The sequence below is a fragment of the Dipteris shenzhenensis genome, chromosome 26 (genome assembly GCF_047967505.1).
Source record: "Dipteris shenzhenensis isolate YYH24624 ecotype China chromosome 26, Dip_SZ_1.0, whole genome shotgun sequence".
NCBI classification, from domain to species: Eukaryota; Viridiplantae; Streptophyta; class Polypodiopsida; order Gleicheniales; family Dipteridaceae; genus Dipteris; species Dipteris shenzhenensis.
In genome coordinates this window covers 8,774,046-8,788,163 of record NC_141621.1, presented here as the reverse complement: position 1 = coordinate 8,788,163, position 14,118 = coordinate 8,774,046, and the positions used below count along the sequence as shown (strand labels likewise).

The 14,118-nt window shown below is 44.6% G+C and overlaps 1 protein-coding gene across 5 annotated transcripts; it reads left to right on the top strand.

Moving 5' to 3' along the window:
- Positions 1-324: 324 nt before the first annotated feature.
- On the top strand, positions 325-13,655 carry LOC147884631 (uncharacterized). 5 transcript variants are annotated; one of them, XM_087397580.1, is made up of 3 exons: positions 325-701; positions 7,438-7,663; positions 12,735-13,655. In XM_087397580.1, the coding sequence occupies exon 3, from the start codon at positions 12,780-12,782 to the stop codon at positions 13,290-13,292; it is 513 nt and encodes a 170-aa protein (XP_087253706.1). In that variant the 5' UTR covers positions 325-701; positions 7,438-7,663; positions 12,735-12,779; the 3' UTR covers positions 13,293-13,655. The 5 variants fall into 5 exon arrangements, with proteins under 5 accessions (XP_087253706.1, XP_087253702.1, XP_087253705.1 ...); XM_087397576.1 differs by lacking the exon at positions 7,438-7,663 and having other exon boundaries at positions 12,735-13,653; XM_087397579.1 differs by lacking the exons at positions 325-701; positions 7,438-7,663 and adding an exon at positions 10,557-10,634.
- Positions 13,656-14,118: the final 463 nt, after the last annotated feature.

Sequence of the window (14,118 nt, the reverse complement as noted above, 5' to 3'; positions counted from 1 at the left end):
TGATTGCTTGAACCAATAGGAGGCGGGTTTTTTGGGACGGGCATCTCGTTACACACAAATAGCCCATGACCAAACATTCCAGCCCTACGTAGACTCCAAGTCTTGCCCTCTCTAGGCCCTTCCAAGCTTGATTGTCCACAACAATGGTCACCCTTCATATTTGCAAATCACCTTTGTTTTTCGGTCCTGTTGGGCACTGTGTAATGGGGTGCGCCCATTCGAGACTACACATTTGGGGGTGTGTAAAGAGACACAAATGGAACACATATGAAAAGCATTTCACACCAAGAGAAACACATATTAAAAGCATTTCACACCGGGAGCCTCCTTCATTCTTTCTCCAACGGGCAAAGCTCAGTCTAATAACCAACATTGAGCAAGCTTGACTACATACAAGCAAAGCAAAGCAATTGCTTTAACAAAGCACTTGGCCATGATTTGCCCAGAAGCAAGTAGCGATTGGACATGATTTACAGGAGGGACTCGCAATTGCCAGTGTTTTGGGCTCGAAGCACTTCTCAATTTCGCAAAAAAAGATGCGGAACAATTGCAAAGGAAGCCAAAAATCCGAAGGAAGGAGAGAGTACCTGAGTTTTGTAGCGACATAGTGACAGGGCGTGGAGAAGCGTCTGGCAGGGAGACAGGTACAAGCTTCTAGCAGGGGACGAATTGCAACAGCAAACGTCTTGGTGCTTCAGCAGGTGATTTTTCCTTTTAGCCCATTGATCCACTGCGTTGCGTCCACAACCCCACTCCGATCTCTTTTAGCTCGCTCGAACCTTACGTTTTTTGAAGTGAAAAACAGGGTGCCGAGAGCACTGCCCTAGAACGATCAAAGCTTGTTTTTGCATTGAAAGTTCATATTTTGCTTGTGCCCACAGAGACAAAACTGTTTGCAGAATGCTTGCAAGTTGTCCAGCCGCAATACATACTATCCGTCTTCTCCTCTCATATGATTATCCATCATCGTCTTCCCTGCAGAATTTACGTCAATCATTTCTACGTGCCATTCCTGCTGTGATTGCTTGAGAGCAATAGTACCAATAAATCTCACAGAAAATCTAAGACGGGAAGGCAACGATTTGTAATCCGGCAGCGGAGCTGAGAAGAGATTGTAAAAATTCAAAACGACGAAAAATGTGTCGGCAATCGATAGATGAGCAGAAATTCATCGCTCATCTCCGTTGTCCGGCTGATGCCGACCGCAAGCCTACGTTCGTTCACATCTGCCTTCACAACCACGGCGATCTCTGCGTTGTTGGGAGCCCTCACCACGCTAATGTCTATGTAATGATAATCCTCGAACCCATAAGAGTCCTACGTTCATGATGCCCCAGATCGTTCCTTGAAGCGTCCCCCTGTAATCTTGCTGTCCTGAAACCTGCATGCCACGCCCAGGTACCGTTGAATCAATCCATCGATCAGTCAATCCGTCCATCCACCAGTTGGATCAGACCTTGCCCAAGGACCATAGCAGGAGCGCTCGCCTTTCGATTCACCTTGGTGAGCCTGTCTAAATGTTGAGGAAGACGATAGGCACCCTTGAAGCTAGGAAATTTCAAATGAAACCAGCTCGATCCCAGGGGAGACCGCCCAAAGAGTGCCCATTGTTGGGGCACTTAAAAAATGGGACAGGCAGGTTGTCATGGGCAGAGCCTTTACACATACACTTCTCGTCCAAACATGCATGAAAAATTTGAATTGCCCATTTATTGGATTCTTCTAGCAAGAAAGCAACCCGTTCGCTGGATGGGCAGATTTTGGGCTTGATATGGCAGCCAAGTAGGACTCAAGGAAGAGAGTGTGGTGAGTGTGTGCAAAGCCCACCATGGATTTTATTTATTCCCATTGGCTGTGAAGAGTGTTTATGGTGGGTGGAGCCTCTGTGTGTAAAGACCTTTAGCTAGCGAAATGATTATGCCCCTTTTCCAAGGGCATCAAAAAAGGCATGTTTCTCGATGCGCTAGTCTGTCCCTAACGGGGCAATGCTAATAAAGTCCTAAAGAACATCAATTCCTGGAAGCAACGGACCTTGTGTATTGCACGTTCTTGAGTCGCCCCTGCACCTTCTCCAGAATTTCTCAGAAGCTTCTGCGGAATTCAAAAATGGGTGGCAGTGGTTGGGGTGGGGACAGTAGAGGAGGGGGAATTGTCCCTCGTCCTCCTCCCCCTCCAGCTGCACACCTTAGGGGCAGCTGCACGCCTTAGGGGTGCTCGGTGGCCCCATTGTTGTTTTCTCCTTGGGGTGGGAGCGTGTAGAGCAAGGCTGGAGAGGGTGCCACACGGCAAGCCCTTTGTGCCACTTCTTGCATTGTTTGTTCCTTCTCTTTAAACGTCATTTTTGAGAGCTTTGTGAAGGTGACACGTGTAGAGTGTGTGAGAGAGAGAGCGTCGACGAGAGAGAGAACAACATCAATTATAAGAAAGTATAGATATATCTTCGAATCAACTCTATAAATCACGTCTTCATGCCTTTTGGCCTCAAATTGGATCGCAATGTTTTTTTTTCAACTTCCTACTAGCGTTGTCATGGACTTACTCTCAAGTGAGACAATTGTCTCCTTAATCCATACAAGGTATGCTGTGTATTCTAGGTGTATTACGGATTGCATCATGTAGGCAGCAGAGTTCCCATGGGACATAAAAAGATGGTAATTGCAGTGGCTTGTGGGTAGCTAAGACGTGAGGTGGTTGCAGGTAATGTGTGACTGTCTGCGCAGGTAGAGACCAGATCTGGGCTGCAAGGAGACTAGACAGAGGGCGGAACTGATGGTGCAAATAAGCACCTGTATGGAGCAGCAGATGGACCAGATCTAGGGCTGGAATATAGCCTAGAGAAAGGCAAAAGGCTGCAGGAACTGGCATACTAAATCCCTGCCAGGTACAGCACGGAAAGCGCAGTCCCCCTGCCCTTATATAGGGCTTGGACTGGCTGGTTGACTGACCAACCAGGTCGGCCAGCACACAGAGCCAAAAAGGGTCCTCACAGTCACATAAGGGGGCTGGTGGGTCCGTTTACAGACCAGGTCCAATTGGCTGTTTAGGACTGTTGGGTCGGCCTATTTTTGGGGCTTCCAGCCCCTATAAAAAGGGGCACCTTGGGGGCTCATTCATCATCCATTGAGGCAGCATTGTCACCAAGTTGTAAATACTCCCAAGTAAAATAAAGAGTTGATCTTTTATTTGACCATAATTAAAGAGTTCCTTATTTATTTTAATTATGGTCAAAGAGTTCTTTTAATTGGTCAAAGCATTGACTTCGGTCAAAGACACTTTGACTTCGGTCAAGAAGGCTCGACTTTGGTCAGGGAGACTTGGTTTAGGCCAAGAGAGTCGACTTTAGTCCACCAAGATATTCCAACCTCAGTTGGAGAGATTTGTTATAATTAAGGCACCTTGACCGCTGATCAAATCCCCTTAATTATGGTCAAAGAGGGTTGACCTCGCTCAATCAGAGAATTAATGTTTGGTGTGCACTTTGGTTTGCTTGGTGGGGACGCCCACAGAGACTAGGATTAGTCTAGAGATTTTTTTTTTGCATGCAGAAGCTATCGGTTAATGGGTACCATGGCACCAAGAGGGGTTAAAGTGGCCTACTTTTTGTAAGAAAATAATACGTCTGTGCTCAACAGATAATAGGATCTCGTACACAAGAGAGAAAACCAGATAGTATGGAGAATAAAAAATTTGATTACTGTAGAACTGATACAATAGATGGCGCTGCCTCCCAACCGTGCGCTCCTATGAAAGAAGCTTTGATGGCAAGCTAGAAACAGTAGAGAACAGAGGCTGGATGCTAAGGAATCAGGGTTGCTGTAGCCAGTGATGAAATGGGCTTCATGGGCTCGCTCTTGTATAGCCACCAGTCATAGTGGGTTAGACCCAATATGGTGACAGACCCAGTCCGCCCAACACGGTCGACTGGGGGTCGGTCTCGAAATAGGCCACCGACCACACGATAGAACTGGTGCGCAAAATAGAGCAACTAACCTACGGTCTTCGTTCGGCCCACAGCCATCCAGGATCATCTAGGACTCCAAACGGGCCCCACAACCCGAGAGTGGACTGCCCCGGGAAAAGCTCTGTCTACCCTTAGTGCGGTCAGTCATGGGATGCCTTCCCGCACTTGCATGTAGCCTAGTTGGCAGTGTACCAACTCTATCTGAAGCCGTCCAGCCATCAGACCACACATGGCCCCCATCTGGTGTCCAAACCAGGACCTACCGGATAACCGAGCTACTCAAATGCCTTCTCCTCATATGGGGGGCTTACAAGTAGAGTTAGCTGGTTCCCGCGTAGTTATACGAGAGTGGAGCATTGATATCTAACACCCCCCCTCAATGTCCACCTGCAAGTGAACTTACTTTATTGGTCCAATGCCAAGTCGATGAAGATGCCTCTCCAGCAAGTCTTTTCCAAGAGCCTTCGTGAAGATGTCCGCAGCATTCTCTGTAGTCGGACAGTACACCAAGTCGACCTCTCCATCCATGATGAGCTCGCGTACAAAGTGATATTGAATCTCTATGTGTTTTGTGCGAGCGTGGAACACCGAGTTCGTTGCAATCGCCATGCAACTCTGATTGTCACATGATAACTGCGTAGGCTTGTTCTGCACTACATCCATGTCCCCCAAAATCCTCCTCAACCACATTGCTTCGCAAGAAGCAAAGCATGCAGATTTGTACTCAGCCTTGGTAGAAGAAAGAGCAACTGTGGGTTGCTTCTTGCTGACCCATGACACAGCTCCAGATCCAAGTGAGAAACAATAACCTGTCATCGATCTCCTGCTGTCCACGTCTCCTGCCCAATCCGAGTCACAGAATCCGGTCAAGATGTTGCCCTTGGTATAGTTGATGCCATAATCAAGTGTGCCTTTGATGTATTTCAGCACCCGCATCCTTGTAGTACACCAGTCGCAAAGCTTATGTCCGGTCGCGTGTTGCACAAGTAAATCAAGCTGCCTACAAGCCTTCTGTACTTCGCTTCGTCCACCAGTGGTGATGAATCCTCGTTTGAGAGCTTCACGTCAACCTTCAGAGGGGTACCAACTGTCTTGCACTCAGCCATGCCAAATGCCTTCAGTATCTCTCCAGCATACTTCAGATGTGGAATGAAGATCTGTTTCGGCTCTTGCCAAACTTCAATCCTTAAACAGAAATGCATCAGTCCGACGTCTGTCATTTCAAACTCTCTTCCTAGCAAATGCTTCGTCTGCGAGATCTTCTCTTCATGATTCCTTGTTATGACAAGGTCGTCCACATAAAGGACCACGATCATACACTTGCCTCCTTCTCTGAAGATATACAAATTTGCATCATATGGGCTCCTTCTGAACCCATTTTGCAGAAAGTAGGCATCAATTCGCTGATGCCACGCTCGTGGGGCCTATTTCAGCCCGTAAAGTGCCTTCTTCAGTTTGCAGACTTTACCTTCTGAACGGGGGATCTCAAAACTTGGTGGTTGTTCCACGTATACCTCCTCCTTGAGATCTTCATTCAGAAAGGCGGATTTTACATTCATCTGAAAGACGGGCCAACTTCCCTGGGCAGCTAAAGCCAAAACACTGCAAATTGTGGTTAGTCGAGTTGTGGGAGCAAAAGTATCCTGATAATCAAAACCATGTACCTGTGCGAATCCTTTTGCCACGAGCCGAGCCTTGTACTTATCCAACGTGCCGTCGGACTTGTACTTGGTCTTGTACACCCACTTGGTTTCGATTACCTTACGTTTTGGTGGTGGATTTACAAGGTCCCAAGTGTTGTTCTTCATTATGGAGCCATACTCCGACTGCATAGCCTCCATGCACCTATCATCACCCTGTGCCTCTTTAAGACACTTGGGTTCTTCAGCACGGATCACCTCTGTCATCAATGCGTAATTGACCAAGTGTTTCTGCGCCCTTCTTTGCTTCTCTAATCTCTTGGACCGGTGGTGTTCGGATGGTTCCTCCTCAATGGTTGGAGGTTCTCTGCTGTCCAAAAGCTGCTTTACCCACTTCGGAAATGGCCGTTGCCGTTGTGGTTCTGCAGGCTCTTCTTCATCTTCTTTATCTTGAATCCTCCCAAGCACCGTTGGGGGAGTTTGGTCTGCTGTTGGTGGTGGTACTGGATGGATATCCTGGTCCTGGTTGTCTGGGAAGGAAGCATCCTCCTCCAATTGATGCGGCTGTTTTGAGAAGACCACATCGCGACTTACAATTACCTTCTTGGTAACAGGGTTATAGAGATGGTAACCCTTCGCCTCTTCACTGTAGCCCAAGAAAATACACTTCCGGCTCTTCGGTTTCCATTTGGTCTTGGTAGCATCAGGGACATGCACAAAACAGTCACATCCAAAACTCTGAAATGTGCAGCTGAAGGTTTCTTACCAGAAAAGGCATACAGTGGAGTCATCCCGTTCTTGACAGATGCAGATATGTGAGCTGATGCCAAGTATTGGCTTGGGCAGTGGTGTGTTTACAGGTGTATTTAAGTGGAATTTAACTAATGGAAGTACCTGGAAATGTCGCAATGCGGTTGTGAATGAAGTGCATCCTAAGTTAGTTACAGTTTACTTCCCTTTAGTTAACTGAAGGCTGGTTTCAGGGCTTCTCCATCGTCTGATTGTAAGCAGATCATAGTTACTGGAAACGGTTGTTTGTGGCTTGGAAACGAAAGCATGAAAACGAAAACGGCATTTCTTCTAGGAACGCCGTTTCGTAATCACTGTTTTTTTTTTTTTCAAGTTGGCCCTCTTTTGATTAAACTATTTTTCGCTCTCTTTTGATTAAACCGTTTTTTGCCAATCTCTCACCTCCTGTCGTCGTTTCCACCGCCTCCCGTGCTGTTGCTCTCCATCCTACTGCTCTCTAGCCTTTCCATCTTTGATTCCTGGGCCCTGGCACCCGCAGCCTGCTCTCCACCCTATAGGCTGCAGCGTGCTCTCCATCCTCTCGATCCTGTAGGATGGCAGCTGCTCTCCATCGTTAGCATGCTCTTAGCTCTCCATCCCTCCACTACCTCTCCTCTCTTACCTCTCCATCCTCCTTCTACCTCCGACTCCTACCTCTCCATCCTCTTTCAGCTTCCCATCCTCCTCCTACCTCTCCATCCTTTCTCACCTCTCCATCCTCCCTCTCAAAATTCAGATTGTTGTAACTTCAAACTTGTTATAAGTTAGAACTTAGAACTTAGTTCATGACACATGTTGATTGTTGAAGCATCATTCATGGATAATAGATGATACTAGATAGATCAATCATCATAGGAATTTAGAATCATAGAAGCATGCATGATGCTTCCAGTTTAGATAATTGTATTATGTATAATTTGCACTCTATCGATAATTGTATTATGTATAAAATCTAATTTTTTATACATAAATTGTACCATATTGCCGTTTCTTCCGTTTTGGCGGGGGCCGAAAACTCTGTTTCCTCGGTTTTTCCTGATTCCGCAGATTGGAGCAGCGGAGCAACATATTTGGGCCACCATCCAGGGGATCTAGTGGATGTTGAAGAGCTGCAGACATAGCTCAGGAAGGGGCTGCATCCTTGGCTGTCTTCTAGGGCAGCAAGGAGCAGGGATCAAGGCACAGAGACAAATTCTACTGAAGCTCAGCAAGGAGAGCACACAAGCTTAGGGTTCTAGAAGTGCCATGGAGCTAGTAGGACAGCATCCTTTTGGTAAGGACAGAGGACCACGATTTGGTGGGCCTTTTGTATTGTGTCCTTTTGGACAGAAATATATTTTGTTGGTTCTATATCTCTGTTGGAGCATTGTTTATTTACTGGCTTGCTCACATATTTGATGAGCACACAAATTAAAGAAGTTTGTGATTCCATGCCCAACCCCACTGTGTGAACTCATATGCTATCTTATCTATCTTCCGCTGCGTGTACCCTCTATAGGTGGTTGTTTCTAACATCGAGACCTCAATATAGCCTTCTGTTAGGTTCGGACAGCAATCGAAAGATCACAGCAAAAGCAAAAGAAAGCTGCAGATAAGCATAGGAGAGAGATGAACCTCCAAGAAGGAGATTGGGTACTCCTTAAGTTTGAGAAAGCCAGACTTAAAAAGATGAACCTCCAACAAAGAGATTCGGTACTCCTTAAGTTCGCAAAGGCCAAACTTAGAAAGATGAAAGGAAAAGAAAGGGTATACCCGAAGTTGTCTCCCAGATACTATGAGCCATCCCAGATTAGTGAGCCCATAATGAAGTGCCATATCGACTAGAGTTACCAAAAACTTGGAAGATTCACAATGCTTTTCCATTAAGTTTTCTTTGGAAGTATGAAGGACCAAAACCCACAGAACCAGTTCAAGAAGAGGCACCAGAGGTGGAAGAGATGGAAAAAATCGTCCAACTAGAACATATTGTGTAGCACATAGAGAAGAAAGGATCTAGAGGCAATTGTCAAGTTCAAGAACTATTTGGCGCTCAATGTCAAGTGGGTAGATGAGTAGTTCTTCTTGGAGTATCCTCAAGTGTTACAATTGTATCAAGAAGCTTTTTAGAAGCCGAAGGGATGTCATCAGTTGGTGCTCCTTCCAAGAAATAAAGGGGAATCTTTATTAGATTGACTTCGGTCAAAGAAAGTTGTCTTTGGTTAACTAGAATAAGTTTTATTTACTTTGATTTGCATTGGTAAAAGAGAACAGTGAGGACACCCACAAGGGACTAGGATTAGTCCAAGAACTAGAATGCATGCATGGGACTAACCTCTAATGGGTTAAAGTGTTGGACAATGTTTATTGAATATGTAGGACCAAGAAGAGTACAAAAAGGCCCAAAATTCAAATAGCAAGTGCCAAAAAGCAGGTCTCACAAGAGCCAAATCACAAGAATAAGTGGCGCCCCACTTTATGGAGGGCCCACTAGAGTCAAAAGCCCCCCACTTGGGGAAAAGTGCTTTTTCAATGAAGAAAAGCAGTAAAAGCTAGCTTTTGTACAAAGTAGTCTATTCTAGGCTAGAAAGCAGGTTCAGCTTTTGGAAAAACACAAGCTAGGCCTAGTCTAAAAAAGAAGAGCCCCTAATCTCTAATTAGTCTTGAGGATTGTCTTCCTCTATGAGCCAGTTGTACAAAGTTATTCTATTGCAGTAAAGACCTTGGGGGGTGGGGGGGGGCGGAGCCTTTCTTTCTGGCCCCTAGCATTGTTGTTTCTCTCCCCTCTACTTCCTCGTTCTCTCTCTACAACGAATTGTTTCTCAGCTCCATCGTTGGTATTCTTGCTCGCTGTTCATAGTTTCCAGCTTCCAAACGGATTCCTTCTTCAAGTGCGATTTGTTCCTTGGTGCTGCCAATTGACTTCCCTTGCTGTGATTTGGGTTCCCAGCCAGTTTTGGCTTCGTTTCCTCAAGTGTGAATTCACCAGGGAGCTGTGTTTTGATTGTGGGAGCTGAGTTAAGGTTTGGTTAAGACTTCCATCTTGAACCATTGCCCACTTCCGCTCCTTGCTGCGATGTCCCGCTGCTGTAGGAGGGTCGAAGAGGAAGCATGGGTTGAGAGAGAGCAAGAAAGATAAAGTGTGCACCGGTAGAAGGGAGTAGGAGAGCTGTGTACATTAGGGAGTGGAGTAGAGATGTCACATCAAGCGTAAGACATAATGCAAGTGAGGACTGATTCATATAGTGTCCTCGTAAAGTACCCTTTTAACCCTTCTCTTGCTAAAACACGCCCTAGTGCCAAATAGTGCTAACACCTTGCTAATGCAGCCCATTTTCCATTCTATTATAGCCATCCTTTTTTGGCTGTGCCAAAAATAGGGGTGTCAAGCTTTGAAGGATGTCCATTAAAAATAAGGGTGTCAAGCTGTGAAGGATGTCCCATCAACCTCTCTAGTTGCCTGTTGCATTGCAGCATCACAATGCAAACATGCATGTGAGCCTCACCTCCACTGACAACATCTGACATTGGAAGCTCACTGCCCTAGTTTGGTACATGCGTCATTAGATATGCAGCTTTGTCCAATCTTTAACGTTCACTTGTGCAGCGCTGCAGCCATGCCACTCTAATTGTTACATGCATCTATCTAATTGTCACCTTCCTGCAGCATGTCATTGTGCGATCTTGAATCTCCAACACTGAAGCAAATTATATGTGTGTGATGTGCTTCATTGGCATCACAAGTTTGTACTTGTTATAACCATCCAAGCACATAACTACTCATCACAACTGATCACTTAGTGGCTGCTTCAATGTTTCTTAACTTGGCACTCACAAGCTGGTACTTGCATATTAAAACGATGTGTCACCAATGTGGACATTTGAATTGCATGCAGCTTTTCTTGGTTGTTCATGATCAAGTCTTGATTATGTGCATTTTGTAAAAGTGCAACCATTTTTCAAGTTTGAGATTTGTTTGTTTGAATTTCGCATAGTAATTTGAGTTTGCAAACTTCATTGCACTTTCATGCTAAACTTGAACAACAAAAAAATCTAAATTTGTATGATTGGACTTATTCTAGTCTTACAAAGGTATAATTTTCTATCACCTTAGCGGACATGCAAATTCTTTGAATTTTCTTCCAAGTGGTGATTAGCTATTCAACTACATCGTTTTATCTTACGCGGGTGCAGAAGCCCCAACAGCTAAACTTGAACAACAAAAAAATCTAAATTTGTATGATTGGACTTATTCTAGTCTTACAAAGGTATATTTTTCTATCACCTTAGCGGACATGCAAATTCTTTGAATTTTCGTCCAAGTGGTGATTAGCTGTTCAACTACATCGTTTTATCTTACGTGGGTGCAGAAGCCCCAACAGCTTAACTTGAACAACAAAAAAATCTAAATTTGTGTGATTGGTCTTATTCTAGTCTTACAAAGGTATATTTTTCTATCACCTTAGCGGACATGCAAATTCTTTGAATTTTCGTCCAAGTGGTGATCAGCTGTTCAACTACATCGTTTTATCTTACGCGGGTGCAGAAGCCCCAACAGCTAAACTTGAACAACAAAAAAATCTAAATTTGTATGATTGGACTTATTTTAGTCTTACAAAGGTATATTTTTCTATCACCTTAGCGGACATGCAAATTCTTTGAATTTTCGTCCAAGTGGTGATCAGCTGTTCAACTACATCGTTTTATCTTACACGGGTGTAGAAGCCCCAGCAGCTAAACTTGAACAACAAAAAAATCTAAATTTGTATGATTGGACTTATTCTAGTCTTACAAAGGTATATCCATTGTTGTTGACTTGGCTTTGGGGCCCAGGATGAGGGGGTGCAGAATTCAGACTCAATCCACTTCTATTGTTGCTTTTTACTTTTAGCCATGGAAGCTCAAAGTGATGCAACTTAATGTGCTCAAGAAAGAAACCTCAGGGGTCAAACTATGGAAGGAGGTAACTATTGCAGGCTATTTCAACATAGAAGGATGCTCAAGAAGGTGGAGATGCAACTTTTGTGAGGTGGCACCGACAGTGTGCTGCTCCATTTGAGTGGACCTGGCACTAACAGACGAAGGGCATTAGTGTATGCAAGAGTCTCCCACTTGAGAAAATTGTAGAGGTAGAAACATATACAAAACAACTGCATGTAGCAAGAGGTAGAGGCATCAGACCGCTCAATCCTACATTGGGGATTGCCCATCTGGTAGCTCTAGTGTGCCCACATCATGCTACCTTATTCTCAGACTACCTTTCTGTATTGATGGATTAAAATCCACTGCTTTCTATAGTTTATTTTGGCAGCTTGATAATTAATTATATATAGGACTTCATGCGCCTACATTTGCAAGCCATGGTGGCCTAGCTGCATCTTATGAGGTAGATGGTGCTATTGCAAGGATGCTTATCATAATTGCCTTTCCAACCTTTTCACGAGAGCTCCTTGTTTTTTTTGAAGAGGCTGTGAGGGAGATTGCTTGTTTTGGCCCCACTTGTACTCCCTCGAGCTCTGAGATGTTAGAATCAGATTCTTAGGTGATGAGAAAGTAAATATCGATATAGCATTATCATCTTTGAGGTGTTGAAAAAGCTCGGGGTCACAATCAGTCTGGATGGATACAATAATAATAAGCCCCATTCCATCCATGAGTTCATTGCTTGTTCTCAAAGGAGGTCTTTTTTTGTGCAATCAATTGACATTCCTACTGGTGAATGTTTGGGGTCATGCTATTGAGGAGGTAGAGGGAGCAAGTGTCATTAAATTTGCAGCTGAGGGTTGGAATGCTGCCCTGCTGCAATCAATTGACAATCCTACTGGTGGGAAGACAACAGAGAGCTATTGGGTGATATTTGGGGTCATGCTATTGAGAATGTAGAGGGAGAAACCGTCATTAAATTTGTATCTTATAGTGAGAATATTAACAGGGGAGCAGTAGCCTTCATAGAGGCTAAATATCCCCCCTATTAGTTTTAACACCGTGTCTTGCTCATTATCTTAACTACTTACTGGAAATCTTGGACAAGCTGCTGTATTTTCCTGTGCCACCCATTGAAAAGGGGAGGGAAGTTGTCAGGTATGTAGCTGTATCTTCTATTGTGGGGAGGGTATTTGTTGATTGGACGTGTCTATTGGGCTAGGCCATGGCATGGAGGTTGCATGTGACCTTTATGTCCTTTGAGGCAAGCTTTTGGTAGCTCAGTGATGGTGTAGTGTGTTGTGGATGGAGCACTCTTGTCTGTGATTTAAATATTGCTACAAAATTTTACTCTGTAATGCAGAAAGACCCTGTCATGTTTGATATACATTTATGAGTTTGCGGGGAAACCTAATTGTTTTGCTCATTGTATCCATTCTGTCCAGGTATTGTCAAAGAAGTACAAGGACATTCCCTTACATAATCTGACAATGCAGGATCTCTCTGTTGCCTCTGACCGTTCTTCATATAAGCCGAAGGCAAAGCCACAAAGAAAGCAGGTAGCATTGCTCCAACCAAAGACACCCTCAGTGCTTGGAAGTACATCTCAAGCAGGAAAGGCTCCTATTTCAAACGTGGCAAAGACAACAAAGAAAGGTGCAAGGGAGACCAAGCAGGCAAATGCTTTTGAGGAAACACGAAATATTTCGTCATCGGCAGCTTCTCCACCGGCAAGACCAGTGGTAGATATGATGGTTGTCACTGAAGGAGATAGCCGCAGTATGTACAGGGCTCTAAAACGTAAGTACTTGACCCTGGAGGAAGAAAGCTTTAGACTTGCGGAGGAGCTTGAAAAGACGGAGGATGAGGTTAAAGAGTTTGAAGCAGAAAAGATGGCTCTCTTAGATGAGTTGTTAGTGCTGGAGGGTCTGGCTTTCAACCCATATCCACCTGTTCAGCCATATCCAAAGAATGTCAACCTGAATGCTTCTAGACAGCTCTGACAGCTTTCCGGAATGCTGCTGAGGAGTGTCAAAGAACGCATAAAGCAAATCCAGTGGTGTCTTGTATCTAGCATTGGCATACTGGAAGGTTGGTATGGTAGCATACAGCAGCCTCTTGTATGCTAGCATACAAAACTTTTGGTATGTTCCCATTGAGAAGCCCTTGATAATGTGATCATTAGGTTTGCTCCCCATTTGGTGAGACATGGATATTTTTTGTTATGTAAAAATGGTGACACCATATCCCTTAAAAGAGTTGTAGTAATATAAAAAAAAGGAGTACACATCCTTGATCTACGAGTCTTGAGCTGTTTCTTAATACCCATCCTATAGTGGGGAAAAGTGACTAAAGTATTAGTATGAGGTGTTATGGATGCCGCTTGACCTCATTGTGGATGAGAAGGAAGAAAGGAAAGGCATCGGGTCCCATCATATTTTGTGAAATTGTATATTTGGATACTTAGTTTATTTGGGCAATTGAGCACTTTGCACATGGATAGGAGGTCCTTAGCCCTGATCTTAGCACAGATGTTCAATCATGAGATGTAGACGGTTATGCTGCGGCAGCAAGTCTGTTGGCATTTGGCATTTCAGCACTTGGGCTTTCCCCCTTCCTGAAATTCCTTGGTGCTGGCAACGAAGATAGGTAGTTTGTTTCCCTCGAGAATGGTGGCCTTTGTCTTCCCAAAGCTTCTTCCTTGTTCAGAGAGTGCCATTCTTCTATGGAGGTTTAAACATCGAATGTGTTTGCTCCTCTCTTGATTAGGCTTTGTCATTGGCTATCCAAAGGCAAGCCCAAGGTTTGTTTGAATGCATCACCGCCTCC

Coding starts and splice junctions, on each gene's coding strand:
- LOC147884631 (XM_087397580.1), top strand. CDS start 12,780: ATGCAGGATCTCTCTGTTGCCTCTGACCGTTCTTCATATAAGCCGAAG.